This window comes from Podarcis vaucheri (genome assembly GCF_965113315.1).
Source record: "Podarcis vaucheri genome assembly, chromosome: 2".
Classification (NCBI taxonomy): Eukaryota; Metazoa; Chordata; class Lepidosauria; order Squamata; family Lacertidae; genus Podarcis; species Podarcis vaucheri.
The window spans coordinates 58334147-58350285 of record NC_138760.1 but is presented as its reverse complement, the minus strand read 5'-3'; the positions used below and the strand labels follow the sequence as shown (position 1 = coordinate 58350285).

The 16139-nt window shown below is 42.4% G+C and overlaps 1 protein-coding gene across 4 annotated transcripts in view; it reads right to left on the bottom strand.

The window, feature by feature from the left end:
- Nucleotides 1-16139, bottom strand: part of PPP2R2B (protein phosphatase 2 regulatory subunit Bbeta) — a 246092-nt gene that overhangs the window by 37837 nt on the left and 192116 nt on the right. For all 4 annotated transcript variants that reach the window (XM_082213497.1, XM_082213499.1, XM_082213500.1 and 1 more), the window contains one exon: nt 1372-1549. In XM_082213497.1, the coding sequence (XP_082069623.1) occupies nt 1372-1549 (178 nt within the window). The remainder of the gene's footprint in view (nt 1-1371; nt 1550-16139) is intronic.

The window sequence follows — 16139 nt, the reverse complement described above, 5'->3', positions numbered from 1 at the left end:
ACTCTTCCTTCTTTCCTCCTTCTCTCTTATGCATGCACTGTTGGCTGCAAGCCTTGATTAAACTATAGTAAATTTTCCTCATTTCAGTGGAACATGCTACATGGTCAGAGGAGAATGTTATTTGGTCTGCATTTTAAAGGAAAATTGACCTAATAGTCAACTCCCGTAGCCTGATTATTTTTTGAATTTTACACTCAACTCAAATCTCAACTCAAACAATGTACCAAAATATGTAAATGACAACCACAACCAAATATTTTGGGGTAAAATATGTTTAGAATGGCTACTAGTAGATAAAATATGCATTTTTTAAAGGTTGTATCAGAATCTCTCTTTTTTTAAAAAAAAAAAAAACACCTGTTACAGATGGTTTGCAGAAAGATGGAATGGACTGATGAATGAACACAGGCTAAATTGACCCAGATCAGAAATAGACTAATTTCTCCATCCCTGTGTAGAGGCTGCAGCCTAACACCCAGATCTTCAATGCATTTCTTGGGACACTAGTCTTACTGAAATCAATGGTGTCTTTAGGATTATAGCTTTATCTGATAAGCTAATGAAAACAGGAACGAACCGAAGCTGCTTTATATGGAGACAGACCACTGGGCCATTCAGCTCACTACTGTCTACATTGATTAGAAGTTGCTCCTACCAGGAGATGCTGGGGATTGAATATGGGGCCTTCTGCACGTAAACCAAATTCTCTGCCACGGAACTACAGTCCTTTCCCTGGGTGATGCCATCAATACCACACATGGGAGTTGTGTCCCAATGGCATCTTCCCACACAACTCTGGCAACTCTGTATATGCAAGGTCACCTCTTTATCCATTTGCAAACTTGTACCAGAACCACAGAATTCTCTGAACTCTCAATATAACTCTATACTCTAAGGGGGAAGAATATGAACTCAAATGGCAGTTACTCCAGCACCCATTCTTTTTATCACAGCAACCCCCCAGTAAACCACTTTACCTACAGAAAGTGCTTTGGAGAAATATGCTTGCCACCCTCCTCTGTCATTTCTTAACTCAGGCAATACTAGTCCCAGGTGTTTTTGTTGTCCTTCGTATTCCCCTTCTTTACTCTCTTGCAAAGACCTTAAGACTCTCCCACCCCATTTCTCCAATGCAGTTACCCGAGGGAAGCAGTCCACAATTTACCTAGCTAAACTGAGAGGGAAGGAAGTGCAGGCTAAAGGCAGGTGGGCGACTGAGACAAGTACAGTTGTCAAATGCACTTTAAGGACACAACAAACCAACCATTCAAGAGGTGCAAACTTGAGGTTCAAGCAAGCGGTGCCTTCTCAGAACAGGGCTCTCTTCTGATTGGATGGCAACTCCAGCCAGATTCATGCAGCAAAGGATACTAAAACTTTGATTGGTTATTTCAAAGTTCCACAAGTTTATCCTCAAGTCATCCGCTGACATGTAAGTTTCATAGTCACTGTTCACAGATATGGAGTTGATGTGATATGTGTGTGCATTTGCGAATACTCTCCTGGGAGTTGCCTCCACCATTAAATCCATGGGCCTTAGCACGGGTACCTGTCAAGACAAGAAACAAAAGGAGTTAATGAGAAAAAATAGTCTATCGTCAAAGAAAGTATCATATACTGCAACCACTTTTCTGTAAGCAACAGATATGGTTATTAGAACTGGGTTCTTATGCTGGGTTAGAAAAACAGCAACATTAAGAATTTGATCTTGCTTTTTCCTCCTCCTTCCTATTCCCTTTTCCTCATGTGTCATGTCTTTTTAGACTGTGAGCCTAAGGGCAGAGACCATCTTAGTACTGGCTTTTGTAAGATGCTTTAAGAACCTTTGTGACTAAAGGGTGAAGTACAAACCCCACAAATAAATAAATAAATAAATATTAAGGTTAGTAGAGATTCCACGCCCTGTGAGCAACCTTTATTTCCTTCTTCCCATCATGTAGAACTGGGGTGGGTATAACAACATAACACAAAAGCACATGGAATAAGTTTCCCCACTCCAATGCTTCTTAAGTATACTCCAGTAAATCAGTCGATGAAGCTTCAACTATATAAGGAAACTTTAACATAATAGAAAAGCGTCAGCCAATGGTGGCCAATGCCAATGCAGTATTTCCTCCAGCAATTTCATTACTGTGCATTATTGTCTGTATGCTGCCTGGGGAGATTTCCCATGGCTGTGGAGGTGGAGACGGGGATATGACAGCCAGGATCAAGTGACACTAGAACATAGGAACTGCCAGCTCAGAGTCTGAGATTAATGTGATGAGCCTGCTTTCTAATTCAGCCTGACACATTCAATGATGCATCGTTTGCTGTTGAAGGACTTGGCGCAGCCATCTGGGGACATGGCCCAGCATTTTGCCCAGAGACTGCAGGGAGAAAGCAGCCATTGAGGCTGTCAAGAGAAACGTGATGGTTTTCAGAAGTTAAAGGGTTCTATGGTCGTATCAGATTTCCCTAGAAACAAACAAACATCAAAATTAAGGGCTTCGCCATAAGATTTTTACTTAGCCCTGTGAAGTTATGTGGGAAAGGTGTTTCTTAATTGGTTTTCTTACTGCTGTTCACTCAAAAAAACAAAACCCAGAGTTTCCCACAATTAGGAAGAATCAATCAATCAATGAGTAGGGTGGACAGATTGGCTCAACCGCAGTAAACACAGTGGTAAATGAGCCAGTCCACAAGTACAGTTTATACTGGCATCTTTGTTATGCATTTACTCTGCATAAGAATAATCAGAATTCTACAAGGGAACAGAAAATCTGTTACTGGGAACAGAAAATCTAAATGGTCCAACAGGTGCAAAGGACATTGGACACTGAGGTCCAGCTCTGAGGGCCTTCTGGCAGTTCCCTCACTGCGAGAAGTGAGGTTACAGGGAACCAGGCAGAGGGCCTTCTTGGTAGTGGTGCCCACCCTGTGGAATACCCTCCCATCAGATGTCAAGGAAATAAACAACTATCTGACTTTTAGAAAACATCTAAAGGCAGCCCTGTTTAGGGAAGCTTTTAATGTCTGATGTTTTATTGTTTTTAATTATTATCATCATCAATTCTGTTGGGAGCTGTTCAGATTGGCTGGGGAAACCCAGCCAGATGGACGGGGTATAAATAACAAATTATTATTATAAAGTGTGTAATCAGGATTAGATGGTGTTTCCTGGTCTTTATGAGACCATGGTAATGTTTAACAAGCAACCAACCAATAAGGGTGGTCAAAACCACCATCCATTTGTTGTAGCTGGGAGTGTATAATTGGTACCATCTTCCAGTTGTGGTGATCAGATATTCTAAAATATATTCAAGACTTCATAAATGAAGGCCCAATGCACTCTAGCATAACACAAGGAAATGCATCCTAGGGAGGGGAAGGGATGGAGCTATGCAGAAAGAGGTAACTTCTTAAATAATGTTATCCAGGACTAACTTTTGGGGGGGATGGGGAGGGTATCAAAGCTCACAAATGGGATGCAATGGGAGCAGCAATGATAGTTCATTCATGCATCTGCCCTATTTGCATCTAAAACTGGCAGGGGAGGAGTGTCACATTTTTACAACAAAATGTGCATGTGGGTGAGTAGAACTAGACCTTGCCCTACAAACCATGATGTGCGAATGGCAGGGTGATGTCTTCTTATCTGCATCAGCAAAACACCATGATCAGCAATTTTCTCCTTTATGCGCCCCGATTTCTAAGACCCCACCCACCCATTACCCATTTCCTTCCATTCTGAAACTGCACTGGAGAGAATGTGCGAAATGGATCTCAAACCTGTCTAGTCAACAATGGTCACAAGTAAATGGATGCTTTAAAGATATCAATTAAAACTTAGCGCATAGCTCTTTTACTATTAGGTTTCTACTTAAGCCACCCTTCTCTTAACTAGTACAGTCACGATGTTCTTAACCAACACAGACAGGTCCTTAAATATATTCCTTATTCAATTACAAGAGTAACCTGGGGGCAGTATCTATATGCCCATTATGAAAGGGTAATTCAGTGTAACAAACCAAATCAAGACCCTACACAGGCTGTCAAATAAAATAAACCAACTAACAATTTAAATTATTTTGTGTTTTCAGAAGGGGGAATGAAAATGCCAATCTTTCGTGTGTGTGTGTGTGTGTGTGTGTGTGTATAATAGATAGATAGATAGATGATAGATAGATAGATAGATAGATAGATAGATAGATAGATAGATATAGATAGTGATGAAGCACAAAATACTGCTTCCATGTAGATGGCATGCGAGTGATCACATGCCTCCACATGCAGTTTCCAACCCCTTTCTTCTCATCTGGTGAGGATTTTTCCTCCTTCCAAAGTTAATGGAGCACTAATCCTCTTTTGCACTGTAAAATTCGCTTTCTGCCACGGTTCAGTGGTGGGTGTGGTTCAGAAAGCAAGGGGATATGGCCTTCCTCTTTGTGCCTATCAGAATTGCATTTCTTCAGGCAGCAATTAACCCCAAATTGAAAGCATCCCAGGAAAGAAAGAGGGAATTGCATCAGGATAACTGCTGCTGTTCTTTTTAGAGCTAAGCTGAAATTTCCCAGAAGACATTTTTTCCTGAGAAATTGTGAGGGCCCCCCTTTTCTCCCTCACTTCCTAGTACACAAAGCCTACTTCACAAATTCCCTTATTTTTTATAGTAGCTATTTTTTCCACAACCCCACCCATCTTAGGTCCAGGACACACTGTGGAGGATTCAAAATGGTGGCCAGGCTGCCAACACAGTTGTTGCTTCTGCTGCTACTCATAGCAGCAGCCACACCCTCCCAAAAACTGTTGGGGGAGGGTGGTGGAATGAAAGAAACTGTGATACTGGCACCCTACCCTCACAAAAATGTTGCAGCAGGGGAAAATGTTCCCCAGGGGAAATTTTTTGAAATTCCTTCCCCCACCCCATCCCACCCTGCTCCACATAGGATGGAGAATTTTGAAAGGCCATTTGCGTACAAGCTCTAGCTGTTTAACTACAGTGATACCTCTGGTTGCGAACGGGATCCGTTCTGGAGGCCTGTTCGCAACATGAAAAGAGCGCAACCCGCAGCGGCGCGTCTGTGAACGTGCGGGTTGTGATTCACCACTTCTGCACATGCATGTGATGTCATTTTGCACTTCTGCACATGCGTGAGCGGCAAAACCCAGAAGTAACCCTTTCTGGTACTTCCGGGTCACTGTAGGACGTAACCTGAAAGAATGTAACATGAAGCGGATGTAATATGAGGTATGATTGTACTTTTCGTCTGAGTTTTTAAAACAGGTTCCTTGAGGGGGGCTATATTCCCAATTGAAACAAATGCTTAGTCAGACATGCTTTGTCCTTGTACTTTATCGACAGAGACTCGCTTTCAGCATTCAAAAGTAGTCCTCTCAAATCACTGCGGTGTAAAAAGCATAGTTAGCAGAAAGGAAGAATCGCAAGGTGAATGTGCTGCTCTGCATGGAGGAATCTGCTCACAATATCTGCTGTGCGACTTTGGCCCAGTCATCTAATTTGTGTTTCCTTTTTCTGTTATATACATAACACTTATGACTCCGTGTGGCTTTTCTGTGAGATGTAGCAGTATTTTCCTCTGAAACGCTGTATCCTGCATTTTAAAACTGAGTGATGCAAATGCAGTGTGAGAATGACAAGAAGAGAAAGAGAGAAGCCCAGTGAACTTCAAAGCTGCTTCTCAAATCTCGCTGGGTTTGTGGGCCTTCTCTTGAAACTACCCGGTTTTATGTGCTGTCACGTTTAACCCACATCTAAATGTATTTTTACACGTTGGAATAACATGTGAGAGTGCATTCTTTTTTTAACCATGTGGCAATAGATGTAGACATTGATCTGAATGCCATCAGATGCCATTGATCAAGCTCCTATTGAGCTTTATCTTGACCCCATTAACATGAGTAGAGAGAGCCCAATTTATTCCTGTGCAGTCATGAACTCAGCAAGCCTATGTGGCTCAGGGTACAGCAGCTGATACCCCCTCCTGTGCTCAACAGAACCATTTTATTAAATTATTAAAACATCACCTGTCTAGACAGAATATCTGGGCAGCACTGGATGCGTGTGAATGCTGTGAGATAGTGAGCACCAACTTCAAACGGAGCTCTAGGTGCTAAGCCTTCCTCTTCTATGTCTTTTCCTCCCCTCCTCTTTCTCTTTCTAGAAGGCATTGCCTATGCTGTCAACAGTAGGAATAACCGGCCAGTGCTGCCTGGGGATTAATATTTTGCAGACAGAATATTCATCAAGGACTATTATCATGGTAGGCTTACAATTTCACGCTCCCTGTGCCTTTGCCTTATTGGGCCATTCCTATGAAGTGAGAGGAGACACCTTCCTGCATAAAGATAAACTTGCAATCTAATTACAAGCCTCTGCTTCCCCCAGGCGTTCTCCTTCCTTCTAAACTCACACATTCAACCCTAGTGTCATTTCTTCCACTGTCTTTTGTTGCTTGCTGTTTCCCTCTGCAAGTCCTCCACATCAGAAATACTATAATCATAGAACTGAACAAAATACGTGAATGGGCTTATTGCTGTCACCAATTTGTCTGATGGTATCCAACCAACTGTTACCCAGGTGTAGGGGAGGGAAATGATCAGATGGGAAAGACTCATGGAGAAGGGCTTTGCATCCACAAGGTTCCCGGTTTAATCCCTGGCATCTCCAGGTATGACTGAGGGACACTCTTGCCTGAAACCCTTGAGAGCAGTGCAGAGACAATTGTGAGCTAATTGGAGCAATGTTTTGACTCAATATAAGGCAGCTTCTGGTTCCTATATACCAGTGATGGCGAAACTTTTAGAGATTGAGTGCCCAAACTATAACCCAAAACCCTCTTATTTATCGCAAGTGCCAACACGGCAATTTAACCTGTATACCTCATTTTTTTCTGTGTGTTTCAGTTTCTTCTTTATGACTGCTATCGAAATAAATAATCCTTCATAAAAGTTACTGCATAACATTCTTCATTAAATTATCTTTCCATTGATATATAATTTTATGGTATAACTCAGTGCTTTTTTTTCTTAAAAAAATGTGACTCTCATTGTGACTCAAGAAATCACCACCAGAGAACAATAAATACAGTTCAAACCAGGAAAAATAAATACAGCAAATTTCTTCTCCCATTAAATTCACAAAATGTTTAGGGGTATGCTTCCTCCTGCATCCCCACAGGAAAAAAGCACTGGTATTACTCCAAAACAAAGTGGTATTATGAGTCATCAAACCTCGGAAATACATTTCCCCCAGAAGGTCCCTATTTGGGCTATCAACAAAGCTCATGAGCTGTGCAGCTAAGAGATCAGCAAGCATTCAAAGTCAGCATGCCCATGCTGAACCAAGTCAAGTTTTATAACTCTACTCAGCAGCAAGCTGAAGCACTCCTATGCTCAGTTTATCACATAAACACACCTAGAGCCTGCCCCTTGAGCCACTTTCAACTGCAAAGTTCTGGTTGTCTTGAACTCATGTGGCTTCCTCATTTTGTTAATTCAACGAGGACAACCACCACCACCTTTCATAGTTTGGATATCATGAACTGACCGATGATGGGGAGGAGGAAGAGGATCCCGGTGAGGGGTGTAGCTGAGGCTGGAACACACCAGGGAAAGCAGGGGATGGGGATGGAAGTACTCACAGGGTGACGGAGGATGGCGAGGGGATGCAGGTCAATGTACAGAAACCAGAGCAGCAGGATCCATCACCAGAGCCAGAGGGACCCCCGTCTCCATGAATATGGCGGGCTCTGAAGTGTAGGGAGCAGCGGGAGTGGTGCTCTAGGAGGCTGAGGCAGACAAGGGCCCTCAGCTCAGCTCCCTAGCTGGCCAGGTGGAGCTCACTAGCTCTGGGAGGTGGTGTGTGATTCCTCAGCTGGAGCAGGTGAGGGTCATATGCCTCATCAAGCCCAGATGCTGCAATCAGCATGCAAAGTGCACAAGGGAAGCAGAGCTGAAGTGCTGTGTCTGCTCAACTGCCCATGTTGAGGGACTTTGGCTTGGATGCTCCAGGACCTGTATGGACCTGCGCTTCAGGTTTGACTCTCAACTGTATCCTGACTGGTGGACTTCAGACTTGGCTACACGGACTGTGTTTCCTGACCTTTGGATTTGGGACTGTGCTCTTTGCTTGTGTGGCTTGACCCCTGGACTTGGCATACCAACTTGCTGCCAGTAGGCCAGGGGTTCAGGGCAAAGGAGGATCCAATCATGAGCCAATAAAATAATGCATATCTATTCTTCCGTTTATAGATCAGTTCATTTCTAGGTCAGAAAGAAATAAAGGGAGAGATGGAGTTAAAAGCAGATTGGAGTATATTGGGGCTGTGGGGCGGGGAAAGGAGTGCATAGCTTGTGTTTACATGGAAACAGCCACCTGCACTTGGTTGATAGATTGAGTCTTCCAATATGCCCTTTTCAAACTGCAGCCACAGTTGCCAAGCACACAGGAAAGGTGGTGAAACCGAGCAGAAGAGGGAGCGTTGTTCACTTTAATGAATGTGCTTAGTGGTTCTTGACAGACCAGCCAGCAGGAGTCTGTTGAGCTTTTCAATTACCACTGCACTACAGAGCATGCTCCTGGCACACTGAACTGCCCCAGCACCAGAGCACATGCAGATATTCGCCCACAGCTGATAAAATAAAAACCAATTGCAAAGAAAGGGGCAGCAGTATTTTGCTGTTTTCGTCACAGACTGGCCTTTTGCAATACAGTCTGTGGAGATGCAATTTAAAGGGGAAGTGGGAAAACCGGCACAGCTATGGCTTCCTTGCTCTGAATCAACTTGCACATTCAGTCCATGTTCCCCCTGGGTTATTCAAGAGCAAGGTGGGCATGGCTCACTGACAAAGTTTGGTGAATATTACAGAGGGGAAAGCCAGGTGTAAAGCCACCTCTTCATTCCTGAACTTTGAAACTGATTAATGAGGATAAAATGCTCATTATGCCCACGAGTCACAGTTTTTGCCTGCCAAATGTATGTAAGTTTGCAGTTAAAAGCTGTGATTGTTCCATGTACTCATGCTATGCAAGCATGTTACATGTGTATATTTGTCTTTGTACCTGAGAACTGGTTCAAATGATTCTGTATTTTGGTATCACGGTCATTATTGTGTGCATTCATGAACGTGTGTGTGTGTGTGTGTGTGTGTGTGTGTGTGTTGCCCACTACATTAAGGTGAACATAGTTTTTGTAACAAACTTAACCCAGGTATGCAATCATACTGCCTGGTAAAATCCCTCCCCCTAAAATTTCCCATCTTCTGTTCAAAGGTTGTTCCCTAGCTTTTACTGAAAATGGTGTAGCAGTGATGGTTAACACCATATATTCAAGATACAGAATAGTATTACAAGGCTATCTGAGTAGGGAGGTGTTTTAGACATTTATGATAATTGCAGTCACGCATGGGCGAATGGAAGCTGGCCATTTGGCATGGGGCCTTGTTAATTTGGGGTATTTGATAAGTTTTGCAACTTGTTCTTATACACATCGGACCAAACTGACACTTTCAAGCAAGAGAGCAGCTTTTGGTTTTTGAACGGGGCACCTTATTTTCTTCTTATGTTTTACTCCCCATTTTTTATTTTTATTACAGAGATGTGGCATACCTAGGCTTCCTTGCGCTGTTGGCAAGAAGCTGTATCAGCACCACCACCCATCCCTTGCACCCTTGGCCGGCTGGGGGGGGGGTCTAGGCGCCCCAAGAAGCTAGCGTGCCTTGCCTGGCTGCCCAGAGCAGTGGAGGAGTGGCCCAGGGAGCAGACGGGCTCCTAGCCACTCTGAGCCAGAGTGGAGAGGTGTGATTTTCATGCCTCCCCTCAGACCTGTGCTCTTGGTGGGGGCCAACCCCTGGATACACCCCTATAGGAACCTCTAAATCTGAATATCGCCTGGGCATCTCCGAGAAGCCCTGCACATATACAAATATCAATTCACTTCTCGAACCAGCAATGGCTGCTAATGAGTCCCATCAGTGCACGAGGGTTTCTGCTTCTGCAACAGGGCCTTTCTGCAACAGGGCCTTTAGATTAATTAATCCAAAACAAAGTGCAATAGATGCATTTTGCCCCCCCCTAAGTTATTTTGTAGACAGGCTAAGGCAAGGAGCTGGTCTCTGATAAAATATCTAAGAGAAGGTTCAAATATATTCTCTCTCTCTCTCTCTCTCTCTCTCTGCACAGCAGCATCGAAGAACAAAATTCGGTAGAGTCCCTTTTAGAACTGTAAAATGCATGTGAGGGATTGCTGTACCGAAAATGCCCTTAAGACTAAGCATAACTGCACACAAATAATTTATGCATTAGGAAGAAACATGGAAGTGATCACCCAAATGCATTCTGAGGTGATAAAATCCTGTGTCAGAACCCTGCACCGAATATGATCCAGAAGCCATGGGCTGCCCCCACCATTTCGCTGCTGACCCACATTCCACTTCAAGGCAGGCAGAATTTATGCTCTTCCCTATTAAATAGAATATTGTATTCGGATTCCCTTTTCCACACACCAAATACTGCAAGCATTTACGCAGCTCAGGCATTGTACTTCTCTTCTCGGACCCCCTGCAGTGTTTCAGAGCCTCTCAAAAACATCAACTGAAGTCCTCACATTTCTTGAAGAGAAGCTTTCACGAAAAACTCTCGACTGTCATGAATTTTCAAAAGGGCCCTTTTCCCTTTGGTTTGATGTCCTTAGCCTCTTGTGTTCCTTTTCTCTTTGACATCTCTGAAGCCTTCCCACACAGATGTTCAGTAGCACAGACTAATCTCTGAGCCCGGCAGTTCAGACCATCAAGAAAGAAAAGTACAAAGGTGCTGCCAGCGATGGAAATCGGAAGAACTAGCATTTGTTTCTATTAGTTTTTAACTTAATTAAAACAGAAAGCTGAAGTAATCGCTGCAAGAAACTGCTTTAACGCAAGTATAAAAGAAGACCCAAATGAACCTTAGAGAATAATAGGGTTGCTTTTTAAAAAAAGTGTACATGACATAACACTGCGTAGGCAGCTGGCTGCTGAAAGAGAATGAGAGAAATCGCTGCTGTGTGGGGCAGAAGAAGAGGTGGAATGGCTAAATGTTAGGCTTCAGCAAGAGTCAGACAAAAGGAGAAGGGAGCTGGCTGTCTACGCAACTGGATCATGTATGATCCAAAATAGGTGTGGGGAAGGATGGAGGGTTGATGAAGATCCAAGGTAAGAGATCAAAGACATGGAGGAGAGGCTTAGGCACTGAACTCACACCAGAAACAAGGTTATCAGATTGATCAGCAAGCTCTGAGGTTTTATTAGTCAATAGTGAACATGGATTGGCCTCTGGTGTCAGCTGACTGAGTGTTCAGGAAAGGTGGTAGTGAAGCCTAGGTAGCACCGAGCTTACCCTGCCAGGTATGCAGCAGAAAACAGATCACTGGTGGTTCAGGGAGTAACATATAGCAGCCCTGGTTCAATACCTTATGCTAAAGGAGGGAGATATCCCTGTGCAATGACGGGAAGGTGGCTAAAGAAGAAAGGGGTCAATAAGAATGCATAGTGCATGTGGCACCTTGAACATTTTCCCTGGAAATGCCCCGTGCCCCTTTTTATGGCATCTGCATGATGTAGCCCATCCCACTGACACTATCCCTCAGCCTAGTGGCACTGGACACCTCACAAGCACATACACACCCCTTCCCATGTTCTGCCACTCAGTAAAAAAGCAGCACAATCTCCCTTGGCCCTTCCCTCACCTATGAACGCCTACTGAATTAGCACACGTTCACACAATTAAATTGGTATGTTAAGAAGCTCGGTGGAATGGATCTGTAGAGAAACACATAGCCGGCTTTCAACTCAACCTCCACTTTGATCTCCTTGTGATGACCTGGTAAATGCATACTGAGCTGCAAGCTGGGGCCATATGATGGCAGTCTAGTAGTTTAGATATTTGGGAATGGATTCATTCATCCCACTTTCCCCACATGTGCAGTTTGGTTGTGTGCATTGGGCTTTGGCTGCTAAAGAAAACATGGTTTACCTGCCTAAAGGCTGGGAACCTCATCCTCCCAGTTCAGGCATCCTGAGTCATCACCTCATCTCCTACAAACTGTCTTGGGAGCAAGGTTTTAAAATCTGAAATCTTTTTCTGTTACCTTCAGTATTGCTCATGATGCTTCCCAAAGCAGTCCATGGACAACTTTGTCCTACTTTCCCCCAGAAATCTAACATACCAAGCCACCGTTCACTGCGCCCCAGCTATCTACTGATAAAGTAAGTGCCACACTACACGTGTTTGCTTTCAGTGTTCTGCCTGCCTCTTCTGTTATGCGTCCATATACCGTAAGATGACGACTCTGGAGTCTTGGGCAAATGGAGTAGCTACGCTTTACGTGAGCCTACTGAAAACACAACCTCTTTTCCAGCCAAGACTACATTTAGACACTGAGGCAATGGTGGTCCTGAAGCTCTTTTTAAAGCATGATCCAGGCAGCAATAGCACCTCTTAAGACAGTGGGTCTCTTTAATCCCAAGTCACAATATATTAATAAAAATATGCATTTTAAAAGGTGGAAACCAGATAACCAGATAATAAGTGGCAGACCAAGTAAGAGCAGAAATCTCTAGCAAATGTGGACTGAGGAAACAGAAAGTCTAAATAATGTCACCTATAAAAGCATCATACTGACACACTGCACATTCCTGCTATTTGCTTAGAATAGTTATATATAATGTTTACCGTGTCCCTTTCCATGTTTTAAAATTTCAGTGGTAGGTAGCAGTTGAGACCATTCCACCTCGACAGCTATAGATTTATGGACTACTTAGCAATTCAGTACCTAAAAGGCATGATTCTTTCAAGTGATCTCACTGATATATTTCTCCTATCCCCTGCCCCCCAAAAGAGCCAGCAGACGGAATCTCATCTGCCAGATTGATAGTTTCCTCTCGTTTCACTAATCAGGGAGAATTATGCAAAAGCACAATTGTGTTATCAAATGCAAAGTCATAGCAATCTAATTCCACTTGATAATTCTGTTGGGCACATTGTTTTTACAGTATGCCTAGACGCAGATACCAACGGTGTAATTGCTGTGGAAAATCAGATGAATAGGAGAAAAATTCCAGGAGGTCAGTTCTGGTCATCGAAGCTCCAAGCTGAGTTTACAAATATTAAATGGATGAATAATGAGCCTGTAGCAGAGAAAAGATCCAGCTCGTGACCAGGGCAAGAGCAAATAAAAAATGCAAAAAGGCAATAAAAGGCTCTTTTTCTTCCTTCTTATCCCCCCTTAAATAAGAATTTCACAGTCATAACTCTTATTCATACTGATACAATGTGCTTCTTTATTTTGCAGAAGGAGTGCAGCTGGAAGTGAATATCAGCATGTAAAATCATACATATGAAAGGACTCTATCTCAATGCCTCTGTTAAAAAACAAACCAATGGATATTTGGGCTGTTTCCCCCAGTAATGTTAATGTCTAAACTGTACCACAAAATAAGCAAACATACTATATACATACACTGAAAAAGATAGAGCTACCTGGGTTATTTCACCCGAGAGATGAAAATAGCATGGAAAGGATGCTTTTCAGTGGGTGGAAACCCACTAGAGCCAAAGAGTTGACCCGCTGTCCCACTCCTATCTTCTACTGCATTCTATAAAGAAGAAAAACTGGATCTGAGATCCTATCTAGAATTTTTAAAATGTATCTATGTATTGTATGATCGACTCTCCCAGTGTCTCAATCTTTTCCTTAACTTTTACAATGAGTAAACCTGCCTAGAGTCCACAAATTTCACTTAATATATATATGATAATTCAAAGTAACAGACTTGCTAGCATTAACACTAAGCCAAACTATGGCTGAAGGTGAACGGGCAAGCGTGCAGGTACACAGAGCAAAAACTGACTTCCATTTTGCTCTTCTCCCAGTCCTGCTGCTGCTGTTGCTGCACTACCAGGAGCCGCCCTAAGCCACTGTTCAGCTTGGCCTTGTGCCCCAAATCAGGCTTGCAGCCTGACTCACTCTAAACAAACCACGAACTGTAGCCACAAGGTTTATCCTCAGCTTATGACTCATGGTTTGTTTTAGGGAGACAAACCCTGAGGCTTTGCCTATTTGGACTGTTGAAGGGCTAGCCTCAATACTTTCTAGCTGGATTTCTCAATAATGAACCCTCTCTAGAAGTTTATTATCCCCCTTTTTTGCAATTATCACTTAGAGTTGTTCCAGCCTCCTGGAATGTCTTTACAAGCTGTGTTTTCAATGCACCATGGAATAGGGCTCAGGGGGAGTTTGACACCAAATCTGACATTACACTCACTAACTTCAGTTCATTAATTTATTCCAAATTTTGTCCCTCTGGTACTAAGGACTGCTATAAGACTTTGTCTCTGTGGTATTCGGGCTGCTATCAAAATCCCAGACCCAATTAAACTACAAATAGTGGTTAGTAATGGGCTAAACCTATTCAATAAATGCTTAATCCATTTGATTTCAGCAAAAAAAATATAAATCTCTGCTGACTAATAAATACTGATTTTCCCAATAAACTTAAAGACAAATTATCTGCTGGACTTCTTGAATTTACAGATTGTAACTTATTGTTACCTATAGATATTGTGAAATCAAAACCAAGAGCTACAGACCATGAACATCTTCTATATAATTAATGAGAATATCCTTCCTGTCTGTTCCTCAAGGTCATTTAGTAAGGCCTTGGGGAATCTATAGACCAGTTCTCCTATGAAGGGACATAAGGGATTTCATTATTAGTCTCCAAAGCATTCCCACACTGTCATTTCAAGAACATTCCTATTTAAGTTTTTAATATCTTTGCTAAAATTTCATTTTTTAAAAAAACACAACTATAAATTTAATTCTTTCTAGAAATCCACTTAACTCCATATATACGATGCCAAGTCAATATTAACCTACAAACACAATATACACCCACCCAGTAAGAAGTCTTTTTAAAAATCCAGAATGCCCCTTAGACTCCTTTATTATGCTCGGAAGAATTCAGGAGTTTCTAGGTCTTAAAGAAGTTGATGCAGCTGCTGAAACCTTCTGCACCGGTGCCCCTGCTTCACTTCTGCTTCTCTCCCATTCATGGCAAGCTTTGAGGAAGAAGAAGATCAGCACAGAAGGCAAGGGACAAGCTTGGTCTTCATGAGCTCTCCCAAAAGGCTCTGAGATTTTCCCAAGGAAGCTTGGAAAAATTAGCAATGGATTGCTTTGATGAGCCCCAAAATAAATTTTGGATTATTGCACTATGTAGATATTTGCATGGGTATTTCTAGACATAGTCTAGAAAAGCCAAAGTAAGCATATCTGCAAGGAATGAATTTCTATATGAGATTAGTTGAGCATGCAAATGGTGCCCACTGAACTCTTTTAAAACCATTTTAAGTACCTATTGCAAATGGAGGAAACCTTTTTTTAATTATTTCTGTTGCATTGGTTTGATGATGATCTGATCATTCAAAATTGATTAGTTCTGCCGCTTGAGTTTTATGGCACTTCATTCTTTTTAAAAAGCCAAATGTTTCAAATTACCCTATCTGTCATTAAAATGATAATGTTACTCGGAAGTGTGTGTGCGTGTAAATCTCTGTGCTGCATAATAAATGCTCATCTAACAGAAAGAGCAACGCCATGAGTCTTACAACATAACTAGTCTTACTCTTAGCATCCTTTGTGTAAGTGCTGATGAAATCTGTAGTGTGTGTCTGTGAGAGGGAATACCTCTATGAAATATTAAAGGAAAAAATATACATACAGAGAAGAGAAGAGTACAGATGTGACAGGATAAAGTACCAATTCCTGATCAGACATCCTCACTACGGTAGCCACTAAGCTGTTCACAGGAATGTGTCAAATATGTGAGCCATTTTGGCTAGATAGCTAGTGGCTGGCTAACTTGGCCTAGACAGCTCCCTATTTTTAGAAGGTCCCATTTGCAATCTTTAATTGGAATAATAATAATTTATTATTATTGGGTGCACATATTCAGTTTCCTGTATTTTAATCACAACACACACAGGATTCAAGATGAAAAGTCTGTCCATCTACCGTTGTGTTTTCCCTTGCTTAATGTTGTGTTATTAGACAGACTGGATTGCCTTGATATGTCCGGCTCTTCACAAACTTTTCACGTTG